Below are 18152 nucleotides of genomic sequence, written 5' to 3'. Positions count from 1 at the left end.
AATACCTAGACACGTTTTGAGCACGTTTTAGGTTGGTTTGAATTAAGTTTGTTGCACTTACACACTTGGTTGCCATTTTGGGTCTTGTAGTGCTTTTTTCACAATGTTTGAACTTTTTTCGTAGGTTATGAGTTACGAACCTACACGTAAGCTGTTTTAGGTCATTTTGAAAGTTCAAGTGAAACTTAGACACGTTTTGAGCATGTTTTAGGTCGTTTCGTTATGAGGTTCCTTCTTTTTTTCGCATTTAGAAACCGGTGGAAGAAGCCCGTATTCTCATCACCCGAAGAAAGCCAATTGAGTTTACTCTTCTGAATAAAATTACGCTCTTCGTTTTGATAAATACTAAGTAATTCCGCTTGCAAAGCAGCTCTAGAATTCAACTCTTCTTGATTTAATCCAATCAACTCAGCCACAGAATCATATTTTTCTAATTTTGACATCAAGGATTTCTCTGTTTTTTTTTACCTTAGCTTGCGCAGCAATATTCCAAGCTTTTACTGCCAATTTAACTGATCTCAACTGCTCATGAAGAATGAAACCAGCCCATCCCTGGAAGTTAGAGTTGCTCACTGTTTCAACAATAATCTGATTAGAATCACTGGACACCAACCAGCTGTTACAAAACCGAAAAGGAGAGGGACCCCAAAGAAAAGAACCAGCCTCCAAGAATAAAGGAAAGTGATCCGAGAAGATGCGTGCTTTTCGAGAAACCCGAGAATTTTCAAAACAAATATCCCACATCTGATTTATGAAGAATCAGTCTAATAATGATCTTCAAGGAGAATTACCGTCTCTAGACCAAGTGAACCTTCCATTTTGCAATGGAATTTCCATGAGAGAAACCACTATCTGATCGTAATTCTAATTATTTACTTGGCCTTGTTTCTTTGTAGGCAGTGATAGAAAATACCAGAGCAAATGATATACACAAGCGAGTTCCCTTTTTAGTACCGTTTACTAGCAGGGTTAAGATTTTCACTGTAAGCAAGTTATTTTTTTGGTTTCCTTATCCACAATATTGAATTTCTTGGATGACTGTTAGTTATAGAAATATGTAAGATATTTTTTATTTATGGTTACTTTCTCTATAACTCATTTCACAGACACAACTAGCAGCAGCTAGGCAAAGGAATGGATCTCTTGCTGTTTTTGCCAGAAACTGGTTTAGAATTCGACGAAATCATATATTGGAAGATGCTTTCAGTCAGATGAGTGCATTGTCTGAAGTTGATCTTCGAGGATCGGTAATTTCAGACTTCCATGATTTATGAAAAATGAAATTGTTATCTTACTTTTTTCTATCTTTTTCTTTGCCCTCGTGAAAACGACCCCTTCCCTCTTCTGCATCCTATAGTTGCAGAGTTACTTGTAATTGTTTATTAGTTTTTTCTTGTTTGTGTTGGGTCAATTGCTTCACTTTTCTGCATGCAGATACGTGTGTCTTTTGTTAATGAATTTGGAGTTGAGGAGGCAGGAATTGATGGTGGTGGTATTTTTAAAGATGTCATGGAGAACATTACACGGGCAGCCTTTGACGTGCAGTATGGTTTATTTAAGGTTATCACGACATTCCTTATTATTAGCATGGCATGGCTTTGTTAATCCTGTAGTATTATTGGATAACATGAAGCGTGATGAGATAGCCATAGTTGTTTGAAATCGCTTTTCAAAATAAAAATAGTTGTGAGATCACATTTCAATATAAAAATTGGTTGCTTGAAATCTATTTCATAAAATTTCAGTAATATGTGGGTATGTATTGTTCATTTTTTCTAATATAAGTTATTTTCTGCTTGGTAATCCAGCAAATTGCTGACCATTTGCTCTACCCCAATCCTGGTTCGGGAATGATACATGAGCAACATCTCCAGTTTTTCCATTTCCTCGAAGTTCTTTTGGCAAAGGTATGGCCATAATTCCCAATCATACATGGAAATTACTTTGGTTGATTAGTTTTTTTCTTTTTTTGGATAAGGATATCCTGGTCTTGGCCTTATCATGGAAGATTCTTATATATCTTTCACCCCATACTTTGGTTGAATTTTGGAACATCAATGAATCGCCTGACATTCATAAATACAATGTCATAATTTGAAATCTGCTGTCTTCCTACATTATGCATGTTTTTCTGTTATTGAAGTTGCTGCCTGGTTGTGCTAAAAGTTCTCAAGCAGTCATGCTAAAAGATCTCAATCACATTAAATGATTTTTGACAGGATGTTGTTGTTGTTTTACCCTTCTTCCTGTAGGTCATGTTTGATTTTTCAAAAGAATTCTCTGCCATATTTCGGGCTAGGAGACTGTTATATATTGATATCTCAAGGTTAGTTACGAGTTAGTTACAAGGTTGTTTTATTTAGTTAGTTACAAGACTGTTTTAGGAAGTTAGTTACAGCTGTATTTCTAATTAGTTAGGGATTTTTACTAACTAACTAGCTATAGTTTACATCTTTCCACCCCCATAAGGATGGACTCGTCCCAGAGTCCATCAGTCAGCAAGCCTGAAACGATCTGGTGCATGGTATGGCTTTAGGTCAGCAACATTGAAGACTGGGTGTATGTGTATGTCTTGTGGTAGATCGATATTGAAGGCATTATCTCCGTATTTCTCTAATATAGGGAATGGCCCAATTTGTCTGTCTTTCAGCTTGTTGTAGGTGCCAGTAGGAAATCTGCTCTTTTTCAGGTGTACCATTACTAGGTCTCCTTTATTGAAGTGGGCTTGTCTTCTTTTTTTATCTGCTGCCTTTTTGTAGGAGTCTGTTGTCTGTATAAGATGATCATGGACTTCCTTGTGTAGTTTTTTGATATTTTCTGCCATGCATTCTGCTTCGTTGTTGAGATCCACGGTTGTGGGGAGTGTAGTGAGATCAAAGGTTAATCGTGGTAGTTTGGTATAAACTACTTCGAAGGGGGACTTTCCTGTTGATCTGTTCTTCATATTATTGAAGGCGAATTCAGCTTGAGCTAATGCTAGATCCCATTGTTTTGGTTTTGACCCGCTAAGGCAGCGTAGCAGATTACCGAGGGTCCTGTTTGTTACTTAAGTTTGTCCATCTGTCTGTGGGTGGGCTGTGGTGCTGAATTTCAGTGTTGTGTCAAACTTCTTCCACAGTGTTCGCCAAAAGTGACTCAGGAACTTGACATCTCTGTCTGATACTATGCTTTTAGGTACTCCATGTAGTCGTACTACTTCTTTAAAGAAGAGGTTGGCTATGTAGATTGCATCATTTGTCTTTTTGCATGCTACGAAATGTGTCATTTTGCTGAATCTGTCCACCATGACCATTATTGAGTCAAATTGTCTTTGTGTTTTTGGTAATCCAATCACGAAGTCAATTGATAAATCTTCCCATATTGAGGTCGGATGGGTAGTGGCGAGTATAATCCTGCATTCGTGCTGGAGCCTTTGGTTCTTTGACAGATGGGGCATCTTTTTACGAAATTATTGGAGTCTTTTCTTATTTGCGGCCAGTAGTATCGTTTGGAAGTGATCTCCAATGTCTTATTCTGTCCGAAATGTCCAGCTAGCCCTCCAGAATGTGCTTCCTTTATTAAGGCTTCACGTAGTGAGGTGTGCGGGATGCATAATTGTTCTCCTTTAAATAGATATCCTTCAACAATGTGGTAGTCATCAGCGTCTAAGAAGTTGGAGCATTTGTACCAGATATCCTTTATATGAGGGAACTCATGAAGGAGCTGCTGTAATTTGGGTTCTATGTCTTCAACCTGTTTTTCTTTGGTTTTTTCAATAACAACCAGTCCTAGGATGTCTTGTTCCCTTTTTTAAGCATGTTTTCCCACTAACAGTGATGAATAACTGTTTCTCACCTCTTAACCCTTCGTTAATCTTTTTCGTTATAGGGAGTAAGACTACCTTTCTTCCCATCCATTGAAACTCATATGTATTTTCTCTCCCTTTGTGTAATGATTGAGTATCATACTGCCAAGGTCTTCCTAGTAGGAGATGGCATACATCCATCTCAATGACATCACAAACAATTTGGTCTTTGTAGGCGTTTCCAATGGAGAGAGGGACTGTACAGATTTCGCTGACCGTGGCTTCTCCTCCTTTTCTCACCCAACCTATCTTGTAAGGGTTTGGATGTGCTTCAGCCTTTAGATTCAAGACTGTTACTAATTTCTTTGCTACGAAGTTTTCACTGCTGCCGCTGTCTATGATTACATCACATACTCTTCCGTTTATGGTGCATCTTGTCTTGAAAAGACAGTGGCGTTGCAGGTTCTTTTCTTCCTTGGGCGTAATTAGTAACCGTTGGATAACACAAGAGACCCTTTCCCCATCATCTGCTTCAATCAGTTCAGTTTCTTCCTCTGCTTCTATACTGTCTTCACTTGTCTGTCCTCCTTCTTCGGCTATTGCAATGGTTTTTCTTTGCGGACAGTTGTTGGACAGGTGGCCAGTTTGGCCACATCGGAAGCATTTTCCTAATGACGGGCGGGAGTAGTTGTTCTGACCACTAGGCTTGAACGTCTGTTCTTTCTTTCTTTCAACGGCTACTTCTTGATTATCAATCTCTTTCCCTTTTGCTTTTGTTGAGGTTGAAGGTTGGTCGTTTGTTTTGCTTTTTGTCGAATTTGTTTCCCATGCTGATCTTCTATTTAGATTCTTGGATCGAATTGCAATCATCTCCTCTACCGTTTCTGCAAATGATATTGCTTCAGACAGGAAACGGAATGGTTGTAGTCTGACCTTTTCCTTGATGTCGAATCGAAGGCCTCCCACAAATCTTGCAACCTGGTGCTGTTCATTTTCGCTTAGGTTTGTTCTTGCACTCAGGCGGTGGAATTCTTCAATGTACTCAGCTACTGTCCGGACACCTTGGCGGCAGTTTTGGTACTGATTGTATAAAGTTTGTTCGTAGTTTGGTGGTAAGAATCTTGCCTTCAGCAATTTTTTCATCTTTTCCCATGAGCGAACCGGTTGTTTCCCGCATCTTTGTCTATTGATTTCTAACTGATCCCACCAAGCTGATGCACCAGCCCTTAATTTTAAGGCTACTAGGTGGACTTTCTTGCGTTCAGGCGTATCCATGTAAGTGAAGAAGTTTTCAGTACTCTTTATCCAGTCCAAGAATGCTTCTATGTTTCGTTTGCCATAATACATGGGAAGGTCGATCTTCATCTTATAATCGTGGTATTCTCCTCTTCTGGCCTCAATTCTTCGGTTATTTCTTCCTGCTCGTGCTTCATCATTGAAGTTCCACATGTTTCCTTGTTCATCCCCGCTTGAAGAATCATCTTCTTGGGTTTCTTGCCAATCTTCTTGATCTTCTTGAAGGTCTTCGTCAAGCTGTTGCTGTATAGCGTAACCGGGTCTCCTTCTTTGAAGTCCTCGTGGATTGTTCATGTTTCTAACGTATCCCCTTGCTCGCCGGCCTCTTGCTTCACCAAAACGTTGGTCGTTTTGGAAGTTAATTTCATTCCGTGGTGGTGGCTGTGGGAATTCTCCTCTTCGGTTTAACAGTTCGACACTTTCCATCAACTTATCAAATTTGTTGTGGAGATCTCCCAAAGATTCTTCAACAGCCAGCAAGCGAACTGTTGATGTCTTTGGAGAGAGGACGGTGATTTCCTCCACCGCTTCTTGCACACGGTTTTCCCCCGTGGCAGGGTTGTTAACTCTTCGGCCAGCCATTCCGTCCAAGAATCGGGGCTGCTCTGATACCAATTTGATGTAATTCAAGTTGGATTGATTTTTCAAAAGAATTCTCTGCCATATTTCGGGCTAGGAGACTGTTATATATTGATATCTCAAGGTTAGTTACAAGTTAGTTACAAGGTTGTTTTATTTAGTTAGTTACCCTTCTTCCTGTAGGTCATGTTTGAAGGAATTCTTGTTGATATACTTTTTGCAACATTCTTCTTGAGCAAGTTAAAACAGAAGTAAGGTTTTTAAAGATTTACTGTCTTACTGTTTTGTATTTTGTGCTGATCCACTAATCGTAGTATTGATGGTCATGACAATGACTAGTTGCACGTTACTTGAATTTTTAGGGTTCTAAAAATCTTACATTTTATTATGGGTGCACTGCCTACTAATGAGATTGTCAATTGCTAACTTCCAAATGTTGAATTTGGGATTTCCATGCTACATTCACTTTCTTGATCTGCAATTACAGAGCTACTCTATACTGGAATAAAGTCTCATCTGAACTGTACATTGCTTTTTGATGCTGTAATTGCAAAGCTAGGAAATCTTTATGTATAATGCCTTTTTTTTTTTATCATTTATTAATGAAAATGAGAAGCCTTTTTATAGGCTGGAGATTACAAGAGTTGTTAAACTAACTTGGGTTGAGTTAGTTTACTTATAACTAACTCAAGATACAAAATTGTTAATTCAAATAACTAATCCTAAACTATAAAAATGGTAATTCAAACACCTCCTCTAGAATAAAACTCAAGAAACATAAAGAAGGGGGATGTTCTACATTAGCTTTTGTCAAGGCTTTAGCCAAAATTTTATTTATCAACTGTGGGGGAGGATTTGAGAGCTCCCCAATCTCTACACACTTCTCTAATGAGAGTCTATACCAAAATCAAGATACCCATACCCTTCCACTCAAGAAACTTAAGTAATTGCTTAGAGAAATAACAAAATACTTGGCCCCACTCTAACAAACACATTCCTAAGGGCCCACACAAATAGAAAAATACCAACTAACTCTCAATCATTCTTTCTTCTTCCTATTCTTGTCTCTACGGGAATACACCTTTACTATGGGAGGTCTATCATTACCCGCCCCCAAATAGCCACCTTGTCCTCAAGGTGGAATTCAGGAAACTGTTTCTTGAATAAGAGCAGCTTGTTCCCACGTTGCACTTTCAAGTGTCCCCTCACTCCAATGGATCAAAACTTCTAAGTTGTCCTCCTTTTCTATTGTTTTGCGAACTCCCAATACTTCTACCGGAGACACTTGCATAGACAAATCAGCAGCCAAATCTTTTGAAATTGAGAATAATGGCCTGTTTGAACCCATGACCTTGCGAAGAACAGAAACATGAAAGACTGGGTGTATAAGCGATTCCTTGGGAAGGGCCAAACGGTATGCAACGAAACGAATTCGTGCCACGATCATAAGTGAACCAATGAATCTTGGGGCTAATTTGGTGTGCTTAAAACGGCTGAGAGAGGACTGTCGGTAAGGGCGTAACTTCACATAAACCCAATCATGAACCTCAAACTGCACCTCCCATCTTTTAGCATTAGCATATTTGACCATTCGCTGCTGTGCTTTCAGTAAATTGGCCTTCAAAACGCCCAAAATTTCATCTCTTTCTTTCATCAAATGGTCTACTTCATCATTCACCCGGCTCGAGCCCTTCACATATGGTAATATAGAGGGGGGTGGTTGCCCATAGAGGGCCTCGAAGGGGGTCATCAATGTGGCTGTACGGACTGTTGTATTATAGCTTAATTCAGCCCAAGCTAGCCATTTAACCCATTGTTTAGGTGTGTTCATAGAAAAACACCCTAGATACGTCTCCACCCCTCGATTGACAACTTCCGTTTGACCATCTGTTTGGGGGTGGTAAGTGGTGCTTCATCTCAACTGAGTTTCCAACAACCTCCACAACTCTTCCCATAATAGACTTGTAAAAATACGACCACGATCCGACACTATACTTCAGGGGCATCCATGCAAACGAATAATCTCTCGCATAAAAACAGCAGCAACCACTTTTGCACCAAATGGATGTTTCAAGGGGATGAAATGTGCATACTTGGAAAGAAGATCCGCAACTACCAATATAACATCATAACCCTCGGATTTGGGGAGGCCCTCAATAAAATCCATACTAATATCTTCCCACACACGGTCCGGAATGGGTAATGCTTGAAGGAAACCAGCCGGAGTTAAAGACAAGTATTTGGCTTGCTGACACACGGAACATTCAGCAACATAGGTGCGGATATGGGCTTTCATACCTCGCCAATATACCTCCCTTGCTAGCCTTTGATATGTTTTCAATGCACCATGATGTCCCCCTATCGGGCTGTTATGGAACTCAGCTAATAATAAAGTAATATTAGGTGAATCCTCCTCCTTGTAGCAAATATCCATCTGGAGCTGGCTGTCCATTTATCAAGGATAATCGAATATTGTTAAGAGATTCATTTCCAGCCACTTGATCGATGAAAACGAAGGGTTTAGCCCGCCCACAATACTTACGAGGCCCAATTCAAATACCGGTGGTAATCTCTATAAGGCATCGGCCGCTTTGTTTTCCAATCCTTTCCTGTACTCAATCACAAAATCATACCCCAATAGTTTAGCGATCCATCTCTGATATTCTCCCCCGATAGCCCGTTGTTCAAGAAGAAACTTCAAACTTTTCTGATCTGTACGCACCACAAAAGGCTTACCCAATAGATATGGTCGCCATTTTTGAACAGCCAGCACTATTGCCATAAGCTCCCGTTCATAAACAGCCTTAAACCTATGGGTAATAGGTAAAGCTTGACTGAAAAAGGCCACTGGTCGTTGATTTTGCATTAGGACAGCCCCAATACCCACACCCGAAGCATCAGTTTCCAGCACAAAACTTTGTGAAAAATCAGGAATACCTAGCATCGGGACAGACATCATTGCTGACTTTTAACTGCTGAAATGCGTTCTCGGTCGTCTCATTCCACTTAAAGTTACCTTTTTTAACAGTTGTGTCAAGGGGGCAGCACAATAGAACCGTAGTTTGCAACGAATTTCCGATAATACCCCGTTAGCCCCAAAAAACCCACCTAGCTCCTTCACGTTCTTGGGTGCTGGCCATTTAACCATCGCTTCTATTTTTGTTGGATCCGCTGCCACCCCCTCTGAAGAAATAACATGGCCCAAGTATTCAATTTTGTCAACCGCAAATTGGCATTTTTTAAAGTTGGCTACCAGTTGATGAGCTACTAGAGTTTCCAAAACCATTGCCAATTGGTGCAAATGCTCGTCCAAGGACTTGCTGTAAATTAAGATGTCATCAAAGAAAACCAAAACAAACTTGCGTAAATATGGGCGAAGAACATCACTCATGATTGATTGGAATGTTGCCGGAGCGTTTCAACCCAAACAGCATCACAAGGAATTCATAGGGCCCCTCGTGGGTTCGAAACGCTGTTTTGTGAACATCGGCTGCCCGCACAAATAGAAAAATATCAGAATGCTTGTTTTTCTTTATTTATTTTGTAATGTCAATTAATTGGCTAATTATTTATCAGAATGCTTGTTGATATCGCTGCATGTTTTATTTTGTAATGTTTGTACTTTTTAGTTGTGATTTGTGAATATGCTAGGATTGATTTGATTTGCTCTTCTGACTGTTAAGATCGGAATGATGTTGCTCATCTGAAAGTAGGCAGCATCATGTGCTTGAAGACTTGTAGAGTATGGAGAGTGAATGGTCAAATTTGAGGAATCATATCTGCTGGCTTTGTAGTCCAAACAGGTTGTCTGGCTAACTTTCTTTTTCTCATTTTCAACCAATTAGGATAGCTGTCATGTTTTTTGAATTCCTTGCCATTCTTGAGTAGTAACTTCGCATTTATTTATTAAAAGGTTTTAATTAAGATTATGGTGTTCATAACTTTGTAGTCACACTAAATAACTTAAAAGAGTTAGTTTGATAGTTGACAAACATGATAGTAATGTGATAGTGAGTGCAAGGGTAAAAAGAGTTGCTTCTGTTGGGTTAAAGTGATGTTTGTGTTTTTTAGTGTGATGTGTTTTGTTTTCAAGTTCGTTAGTAGACGTATTACTTAATTGAAAATTTTGATACCATAGCCAGTGTAGGGGAAGATGAATGGAGGGTGCTATTAGACTAGTTAAGACTTATATGTATCCTAATTTTAGTAATATATAAAATTGAGAGAATTTCCTTTGATTTTCAGGAACAAGGATGAATAATCAATGAAAAAGGAATGAAAAGGTTTATCCATGCAAGCTTCAAACCAAAGTCATGGATGTCGATCCTTCCAGGGGAGTCCAAAGTTCCCCCCTTATTTTTCTCCATTTACTTTGATTTTCAAAAGCTTTTAGGACAGAAAAAGCAATTTTTTGAGTGGGTGTGGGTAATAGCTTGCTTAGCTTGCATGTTTAGTGTAAACTTGGGGGTTCAAATTTTGCCCAAATTTCAAAATTTTTCAGAATTCTTTCCATACAATAATGAGCATTATACCTTCTTAGCTTAATTAGATCTTGCATAAAAAGCATGATTGGCAACCCTTGAGCACTGAGCTCGGGTTTATGATGTGAAATTCTGAATTTTGATGAGTATATGTGCTGAAATTTGAGCATAAGCTGCTGTCTTTTTTGTTTTAAGCTCCTTTTAGCTATTTCTTATTGAGATGTGAATGCATGATTGAGAAAATGGTATGTGTGTTGTGAATGCTTGATTGCATGTATAATAAATAAGTGCATGGATACTTTTCTAGCTTTGTCTTCCTTTGTTGCTTTGTCGTGACTTACCTATGATGCACTTAGTCCAAACCTAGCCTAGATAGAGTAAAAAAGGATAGGAGGCACTCTTTAGAAACTGGGATGGTTTTAACAAATTTGTCTTGTCAAACATGAGTTAGAAGCCTCTTGTCTAGCCACAATGAACTAAATCCCTTTAGAAAAGGGTCGACATTAACAAAACTTATTGTCACTTCAAAGGGAGCAATCAAACTTAATTAGTAACTAAATGTAGAACCATAGAAAGGTTAGCCCACCGGTTCTAGCAAGGCCTAGTTACCACATTGCATACCAAAGAAAGAAAAGAGAGACTTGACAATGCAAAACATAAAACAGTAAGACAATCAAGAGCTATAAAAAAATCAAACAACATATCCAATATACATTAGAAAAAGCCCATAAAAAATGGGGGAAAACTTCACTTTTGGCCTAACCAAAACCAGACTACCTACTCTTAGCGTTCTAAACATAGCATCGAGTTTGATGAGGGCTTTGAAAAGAGGAGGAATCCTCCCCGATCCACATTAGGGGAAAACAAGGCTTGTTGTCACTCCGAAGGGAGCAGTCAAACTTAGCATTGAGTTTGACGAGGGCTTTGAAAAGAGGAGGAATCCTCCCCGTTCCATAGTAGGGGGAAAACGAGGCTTGTTGTCACTCCGAAGGGAGCAGTCAAACTTAGAAACTAAGTTTAGAACCATAGAAAGGTTAGCCCACCGGTTCTAGCAAGACCTTGTTACCACATTGCATACCAAAGAAACAAAAGAGAGACTTGCAAATGCAAAACGTAAAAAGGTGAGACAATCAAGAGCTATAAAAAACAAACAACACATGTAATATACATTAGAAAAATCCCATAAAAAAACAAAGAGCCAACTTGGTTCGGTCAAGTAGAATGTGTTGAGTTCCCTAACTATCAGAGCTTTTAGCAGAAAACTTTACTTTTGGCCTAACCAAAACCAAACCACCTACTCTTAGCGTTCTAAACTTAGCATCGAGTTTGATGAGGGCTTTGAAAAGAGGAGGAATCCTCCCCGATCCACATTAGGGGGAAAACAAGGCTTGTTGTCACTCCGAAGGGAGCAGTCAAACTTAGCATTGAGTTTGACGAGGGCTTTGAAAAGAGGAGGAATCCTCCCCATTCCATAGTAGGGGGAAAACGAGGCTTGTTGTCACTCCGAAGGGAGCAGTCAAACTTAGAAACTAAGTTTAGAACCATAGAAAGGTTAGCCCACCGGTTCTAGCAAGACCTTGTTACCACATTGCATACCAAAGAAACAAAAGAGAGACTTGCAAATGCAAAACGTAAAAAGGTTAGACAATCAAGAGCTATAAAAAAACAAACAACACATGCAATATACATTAGAAAAATCCCATAAAAAAGCAAAGATCCAACTTGGTTCGGTCAAGTAGAATGTGTTGAGTTCCCTAACTATCAGAGCTTTTAGCAGAAAACTTTACTTTTGGCCTAACCAAAACCAAACCACCTACTCTTAGCGTTCTAAACTTAGCATCGAGTTTGATGAGGGCTTTGAAAAGAGGAGGAATCCTCCCCGATCCACATTAGGGGGAAAACAAGGCTTGTTGTCACTCCGAAGGGAGCAGTCAAACTTAGCATTGAGTTTGACGAGGGCTTTGAAAAGAGGAGGAATCCTCCCCGTTCCATAGTAGGGGGAAAACGAGGCTTGTTGTCACTCCGAAGGGAGCAGTCAAACTTAGAAACTAAGTTTAGAACCATAGAAAGGTTAGCCCACCGGTTCTAGCAAGACCTTGTTACCACATTGCATACCAAAGAAACAAAAGAGAGACTTGCAAATGCAAAACGTAAAAAGGTTAGACAATCAAGAGCTATAAAAAAACAAACAACACATGCAATATACATTAGAAAAATCCCATAAAAAAACAAAGAGCCAACTTGGTTCGGTCAAGTAGAATGTGTTGAGTTCCCTAACTATCAGAGCTTTTAGCAGAAAACTTTACTTTTGGCCTAACCAAAACCAAACCACCTACTCTTAGCGTTCTAAACTTAGCATCGAGTTTGATGAGGGCTTTGAAAAGAGGAGGAATCCTCCCCGATCCACATTAGGGGGAAAACAAGGCTTGTTGTCACTCCGAAGGGAGCAGTCAAACTTAGCATTGAGTTTGACGAGGGCTTTGAAAAGAGGAGGAATCCTCCCCGTTCCATAGTAGGGGGAAAACGAGGCTTGTTGTCACTCCGAAGGGAGCAGTCAAACTTAGAAACTAAGTTTAGAACCATAGAAAGGTTAGCCCACCGGTTCTAGCAAGACCTTGTTACCACATTGCATACCAAAGAAACAAAAGAGAGACTTGCAAATGCAAAACGTAAAAAGGTTAGACAATCAAGAGCTATAAAAAAACAAACAACACATGCAATATACATTAGAAAAATCCCATAAAAAAGCAAAGAGCCAACTTGGTTCGGTCAAGTAGAATGTGTTGAGTTCCCTAACTATCAGAGCTTTTAGCAGAAAACTTTACTTTTGGCCTAACCAAAACCAAACCACCTACTCTTAGCGTTCTAAACTTAGCATCGAGTTTGATGAGGGCTTTGAAAAGAGGAGGAATCCTCCCCGATCCACATTAGGGGGAAAACAAGGCTTGTTGTCACTCCGAAGGGAGCAGTCAAACTTAGCATTGAGTTTGACGAGGGCTTTGAAAAGAGGAGGAATCCTCCCCGTTCCATAGTAGGGGGAAAACGAGGCTTGTTGTCACTCCGAAGGGAGCAGTCAAACTTAGAAACTAAGTTTAGAACCATAGAAAGGTTAGCCCACCGGTTCTAGCAAGACCTTGTTACCACATTGCATACCAAAGAAACAAAAGAGAGACTTGCAAATGCAAAACGTAAAAAGGTTAGACAATCAAGAGCTATAAAAAAACAAACAACACATGCAATATACATTAGAAAAATCCCATAAAAAAGCAAAGAGCCAACTTGGTTCGGTCAAGTAGAATGTGTTGAGTTCCCTAACTATCAGAGCTTTTAGCAGAAAACTTTACTTTTGGCCTAACCAAAACCAAACCACCTACTCTTAGCGTTCTAAACTTAGCATCGAGTTTGATGAGGGCTTTGAAAAGAGGAGGAATCCTCCCCGATCCACATTAGGGGGAAAACAAGGCTTGTTGTCACTCCGAAGGGAGCAGTCAAACTTAGCATTGAGTTTGACGAGGGCTTTGAAAAGAGGAGGAATCCTCCCCGTTCCATAGTAGGGGGAAAACGAGGCTTGTTGTCACTCCGAAGGGAGCAGTCAAACTTAGAAACTAAGTTTAGAACCATAGAAAGGTTAGCCCACCGGTTCTAGCAAGACCTTGTTACCACATTGCATACCAAAGAAACAAAAGAGAGACTTGCAAATGCAAAACGTAAAAAGGTTAGACAATCAAGAGCTATAAAAAAACAAACAACACATGCAATATACATTAGAAAAATCCCATAAAAAAGCAAAGAGCCAACTTGGTTCGGTCAAGTAGAATGTGTTGAGTTCCCTAACTATCAGAGCTTTTAGCAGAAAACTTTACTTTTGGCCTAACCAAAACCAAACCACCTACTCTTAGCGTTCTAAACTTAGCATCGAGTTTGATGAGGGCTTTGAAAAGAGGAGGAATCCTCCCCGATCCACATTAGGGGGAAAACAAGGCTTGTTGTCACTCCGAAGGGAGCAGTCAAACTTAGCATTGAGTTTGACGAGGGCTTTGAAAAGAGGAGGAATCCTCCCCGTTCCATAGTAGGGGGAAAACGAGGCTTGTTGTCACTCCGAAGGGAGCAGTCAAACTTAGAAACTAAGTTTAGAACCATAGAAAGGTTAGCCCACCGGTTCTAGCAAGACCTTGTTACCACATTGCATACCAAAGAAACAAAAGAGAGACTTGCAAATGCAAAACGTAAAAAGGTTAGACAATCAAGAGCTATAAAAAAACAAACAACACATGCAATATACATTAGAAAAATCCCATAAAAAAGCAAAGAGCCAACTTGGTTCGGTCAAGTAGAATGTGTTGAGTTCCCTAACTATCAGAGCTTTTAGCAGAAAACTTTACTTTTGGCCTAACCAAAACCAAACCACCTACTCTTAGCGTTCTAAACTTAGCATCGAGTTTGATGAGGGCTTTGAAAAGAGGAGGAATCCTCCCCGATCCACATTAGGGGGAAAACAAGGCTTGTTGTCACTCCGAAGGGAGCAGTCAAACTTAGCATTGAGTTTGACGAGGGCTTTGAAAAGAGGAGGAATCCTCCCCGTTCCATAGTAGGGGGAAAACGAGGCTTGTTGTCACTCCGAAGGGAGCAGTCAAACTTAGAAACTAAGTTTAGAACCATAGAAAGGTTAGCCCACCGGTTCTAGCAAGACCTTGTTACCACATTGCATACCAAAGAAACAAAAGAGAGACTTGCAAATGCAAAACGTAAAAAGGTTAGACAATCAAGAGCTATAAAAAAACAAACAACACATGCAATATACATCAGAAAAATCCCATAAAAAAGCAAAGAGCCAACTTGGTTCGGTCAAGTAGAATGTGTTGAGTTCCCTAACTATCAGAGCTTTTAGCAGAAAACTTTACTTTTGGCCTAACCAAAACCAAACCACCTACTCTTAGCGTTCTAAACTTAGCATCGAGTTTGATGAGGGCTTTGAAAAGAGGAGGAATCCTCCCCGATCCACATTAGGGGGAAAACAAGGCTTGTTGTCACTCCGAAGGGAGCAGTCAAACTTAGCATTGAGTTTGACGAGGGCTTTGAAAAGAGGAGGAATCCTCCCCGTTCCATAGTAGGGGGAAAACGAGGCTTGTTGTCACTCCGAAGGAGCAGTCAAACTTAGAAACTAAGTTTAGAACCATAGAAAGGTTAGCCCACCGGTTCTAGCAAGACCTTGTTACCACATTGCATACCAAAGAAACAAAAGAGAGACTTGCAAATGCAAAACGTAAAAAGGTTAGACAATCAAGAGCTATAAAAAAGCAAACAACACATGCAATATACATTAGAAAAATCCCATAAAAAAGCAAAGAGCCAACTTGGTTCGGTCAAGTAGAATGTGTTGAGTTCCCTAACTATCAGAGCTTTTAGCAGAAAACTTTACTTTTGGCCTAACCAAAACCAAACCACCTACTCTTAGCGTTCTAAACTTAGCATCGAGTTTGATGAGGGCTTTGAAAAGAGGAGGAATCCTCCCCGATCCACATTAGGGGGAAAACAAGGCTTGTTGTCACTCCGAAGGGAGCAGTCAAACTTAGCATTGAGTTTGACGAGGGCTTTGAAAAGAGGAGGAATCCTCCCCGTTCCATAGTAGGGGGAAAACGAGGCTTGTTGTCACTCCGAAGGGAGCAGTCAAACTTAGAAACTAAGTTTAGAACCATAGAAAGGTTAGCCCACCGGTTCTAGCAAGACCTTGTTACCACATTGCATACCAAAGAAACAAAAGAGAGACTTGCAAATGCAAAACGTAAAAAGGTTAGACAATCAAGAGCTATAAAAAAACAAACAACACATGCAATATACATTAGAAAAATCCCATAAAAAAACAAAGAGCCAACTTGGTTCGGTCAGTAAGACAATCGAGTTGCTGTCTTTGACTGGTCTATTTCATTTCAGCTTTCAATATCAGGTTCACTGGACAGCTTGGATGTTGATGAGCTACGGACACATACTACTTATTCAAGTGGTTATCATAGGGTAAGTTCTATTAAACCCTTTTTTCTATATATGTATTTTTGTTTCTTTTCTTTTCTGCGTAATTGTTTTGCGTAATTGTTTTGCATATTGTGTTCGACAAAATTTTGAAAATTTGAAATCTTGCAAGAAGATTAGTTACAATTAATCTTCCTTTGGAGGTTGAACAATTCTTGGTTTAGGATATCGAATACTAGATTTATTGTAGTGCAATCGGAATTGTGATGTCAAGTCAATTAAATTTCATAATTGTAGATGATGTTGGAAGATCTCACCCGGGTAATTGGGAGATGGTTTTGAAGTCTTTGGAGTTTAGGGAGTTGGTCATCGTTTAGATTCTTTTTAATATTTTTCAATTAATTTCGAATTCATACAATGTATATGCCTGTATTAGTGTTTGAAACTGGGTGATAAATTGATTACCATTATTCAGACTTCTAGTCCTCTCTTATGTTTCTATGACTATGAAAACAAACTTTGGACTTGTATTGTTTGTAATGCTCTGTTTGGTCAGGCACAACCATGATCAAGAAATTTGTGATAGGAAACGGAGAAATATCTTCACTTTTTTAATGATGTTCTTTTATGCTTCTGCTGGATTGAAAAACCAAATGTGGGAACTTCAGAATTTGAATTTTTAGATGTTTTGGGAAGTTATCAAAAGTTTCTCAGTGGAAAACCAAAAGAAATTTCTGAAGTGAGTATTTTCATTACACATCAGTTGGTTACTTCTTGTCTCAAGTTGGCTTAAAGAAAAACTGAACTTCAGAAATATAACAATTGTATCTTGCTTTTTTCATTAGGTTTGTAACTGGTTACTCTCGAGGACCACTTCGTATCCTCATTATTCTTAATTATTTGTTTTGGTTTCCCTTAAGGGGATAAGTTGGTTCCTTCTAGAGCTTAAACTAATTTATCCTGCTAGCAAAAATCATGTGAAAAAGTAACTCCCTTCTAGAGCTTAAACTAATTTATCCTGCTAGCAAAAATCATGTGAAAAAGTAACTCAGTATGAGACAAGGTACATTTCTGACTAGTACTTTATTGTGCAGAGACTGGCAGATGGTTTAAGTAGCTTTAAAACAAGTAGAATAAATCTTATTGATTTACCTGGTTCCGGAGGCAGAAGCTAACAGGTGCAGCTGGGGAGCGCTTGAAGGAAGCACGCAATATCAACCGATCACTCTCACAACTCGGGCAACCGATCAAAACTATTGGGAGATATTTCAAATTTCATTTAAGCAGTGATCTTTCCAATGATTTTTTTCTTTATTTATTTTGTAATGTCAATTAATTGGCTAATTATTTATCAGAATGCTTGTTGATATCGCTGCATGTTTTATTTTGTAATGTTTGTACTTTTTAGTTGTGATTTGTGAATATGCTAGGATTGATTTGATTTGCTCTTCTGACTGTTAAGATCGGAATGATGTTGCTCATCTGAAAGTAGGCAGCATCATGTGCTTGAAGACTTGTAGAGTATGGAGAGTGAATGGTCAAATTTGAGGAATCATATCTGCTGGCTTTGTAGTCCAAACAGGTTGTCTTCTTTTTCTCATTTTCAACCAATTAGGATAGCTGTCATGTTTTTTGAATTCCTTGCCATTCTTGAGTAGTAACTTGGCATTTATTTATTAAAAGGTTTTAATTAAGATTATGGTGTTCATAACTTTGTAGTCACACTAAATAACTTAAAAGAGTTAGTTTGACAGTTGACAAATATGATAGTAATGTGATAGTGAGTGCAAGGGTAAAAAGAGTTGCTTCTGTTGGGTTAAAGTGATGTTTGTGTTTTTTAGTGTGATGTGTTTTGTTTTCAAGTTCGTTAGTAGACGTATTACTTAATTGAAAATTTTGATACCATAGCCAGTGTAGGGGAAGATGAATGGAGGGTGCTATTAGACTAGTTAAGACTTATATGTATCTATTTGTGCAATGTCTTTCTTTTAAGTCGTTGGCTACTTTGTAAAGAGAAGAACAAAGTGAACTATGTTATCGTTCTA

General features: G+C 39.1%; 2 protein-coding genes and 1 long non-coding RNA gene across 3 annotated transcripts in view; 1 reads left to right on the top strand and 2 right to left on the bottom strand.

The window, feature by feature from the left end:
* Nucleotides 1-18152, bottom strand: part of LOC116404539 — a 28372-nt gene that overhangs the window by 3455 nt on the left and 6765 nt on the right. The gene's annotated exons all lie outside the window — the stretch shown is intronic.
* Nucleotides 1121-17346, top strand: LOC116404535 (E3 ubiquitin-protein ligase UPL6-like). Its single transcript, XM_031887168.1, has 6 exons — nt 1121-1247; nt 1435-1560; nt 1809-1907; nt 5843-5910; nt 16072-16152; nt 17202-17346. The coding sequence occupies exons 1-6, from the start codon at nt 1212-1214 to the stop codon at nt 17218-17220; spliced, it is 429 nt and encodes a 142-aa protein (XP_031743028.1). The 5' UTR covers nt 1121-1211; the 3' UTR covers nt 17221-17346.
* LOC116404533 lies at nt 3802-5822 on the bottom strand. Its single transcript, XM_031887166.1, has 2 exons — nt 4111-5822; nt 3802-3908 (listed from the first exon to the last, which is right to left on the bottom strand). Exons 1-2 carry the CDS (start codon nt 5660-5662, stop codon nt 3877-3879), a joined length of 1584 nt encoding a protein of 527 aa, XP_031743026.1. The 5' UTR covers nt 5663-5822; the 3' UTR covers nt 3802-3876.

Source organism: Cucumis sativus, chromosome 6 (assembly GCF_000004075.3).
Source record: "Cucumis sativus cultivar 9930 chromosome 6, Cucumber_9930_V3, whole genome shotgun sequence".
NCBI classification, from domain to species: domain Eukaryota; kingdom Viridiplantae; phylum Streptophyta; class Magnoliopsida; order Cucurbitales; family Cucurbitaceae; genus Cucumis; species Cucumis sativus.
Note: the sequence above shows the minus strand (reverse complement) of the source record. Positions and strands in the feature narration are given on the sequence as shown.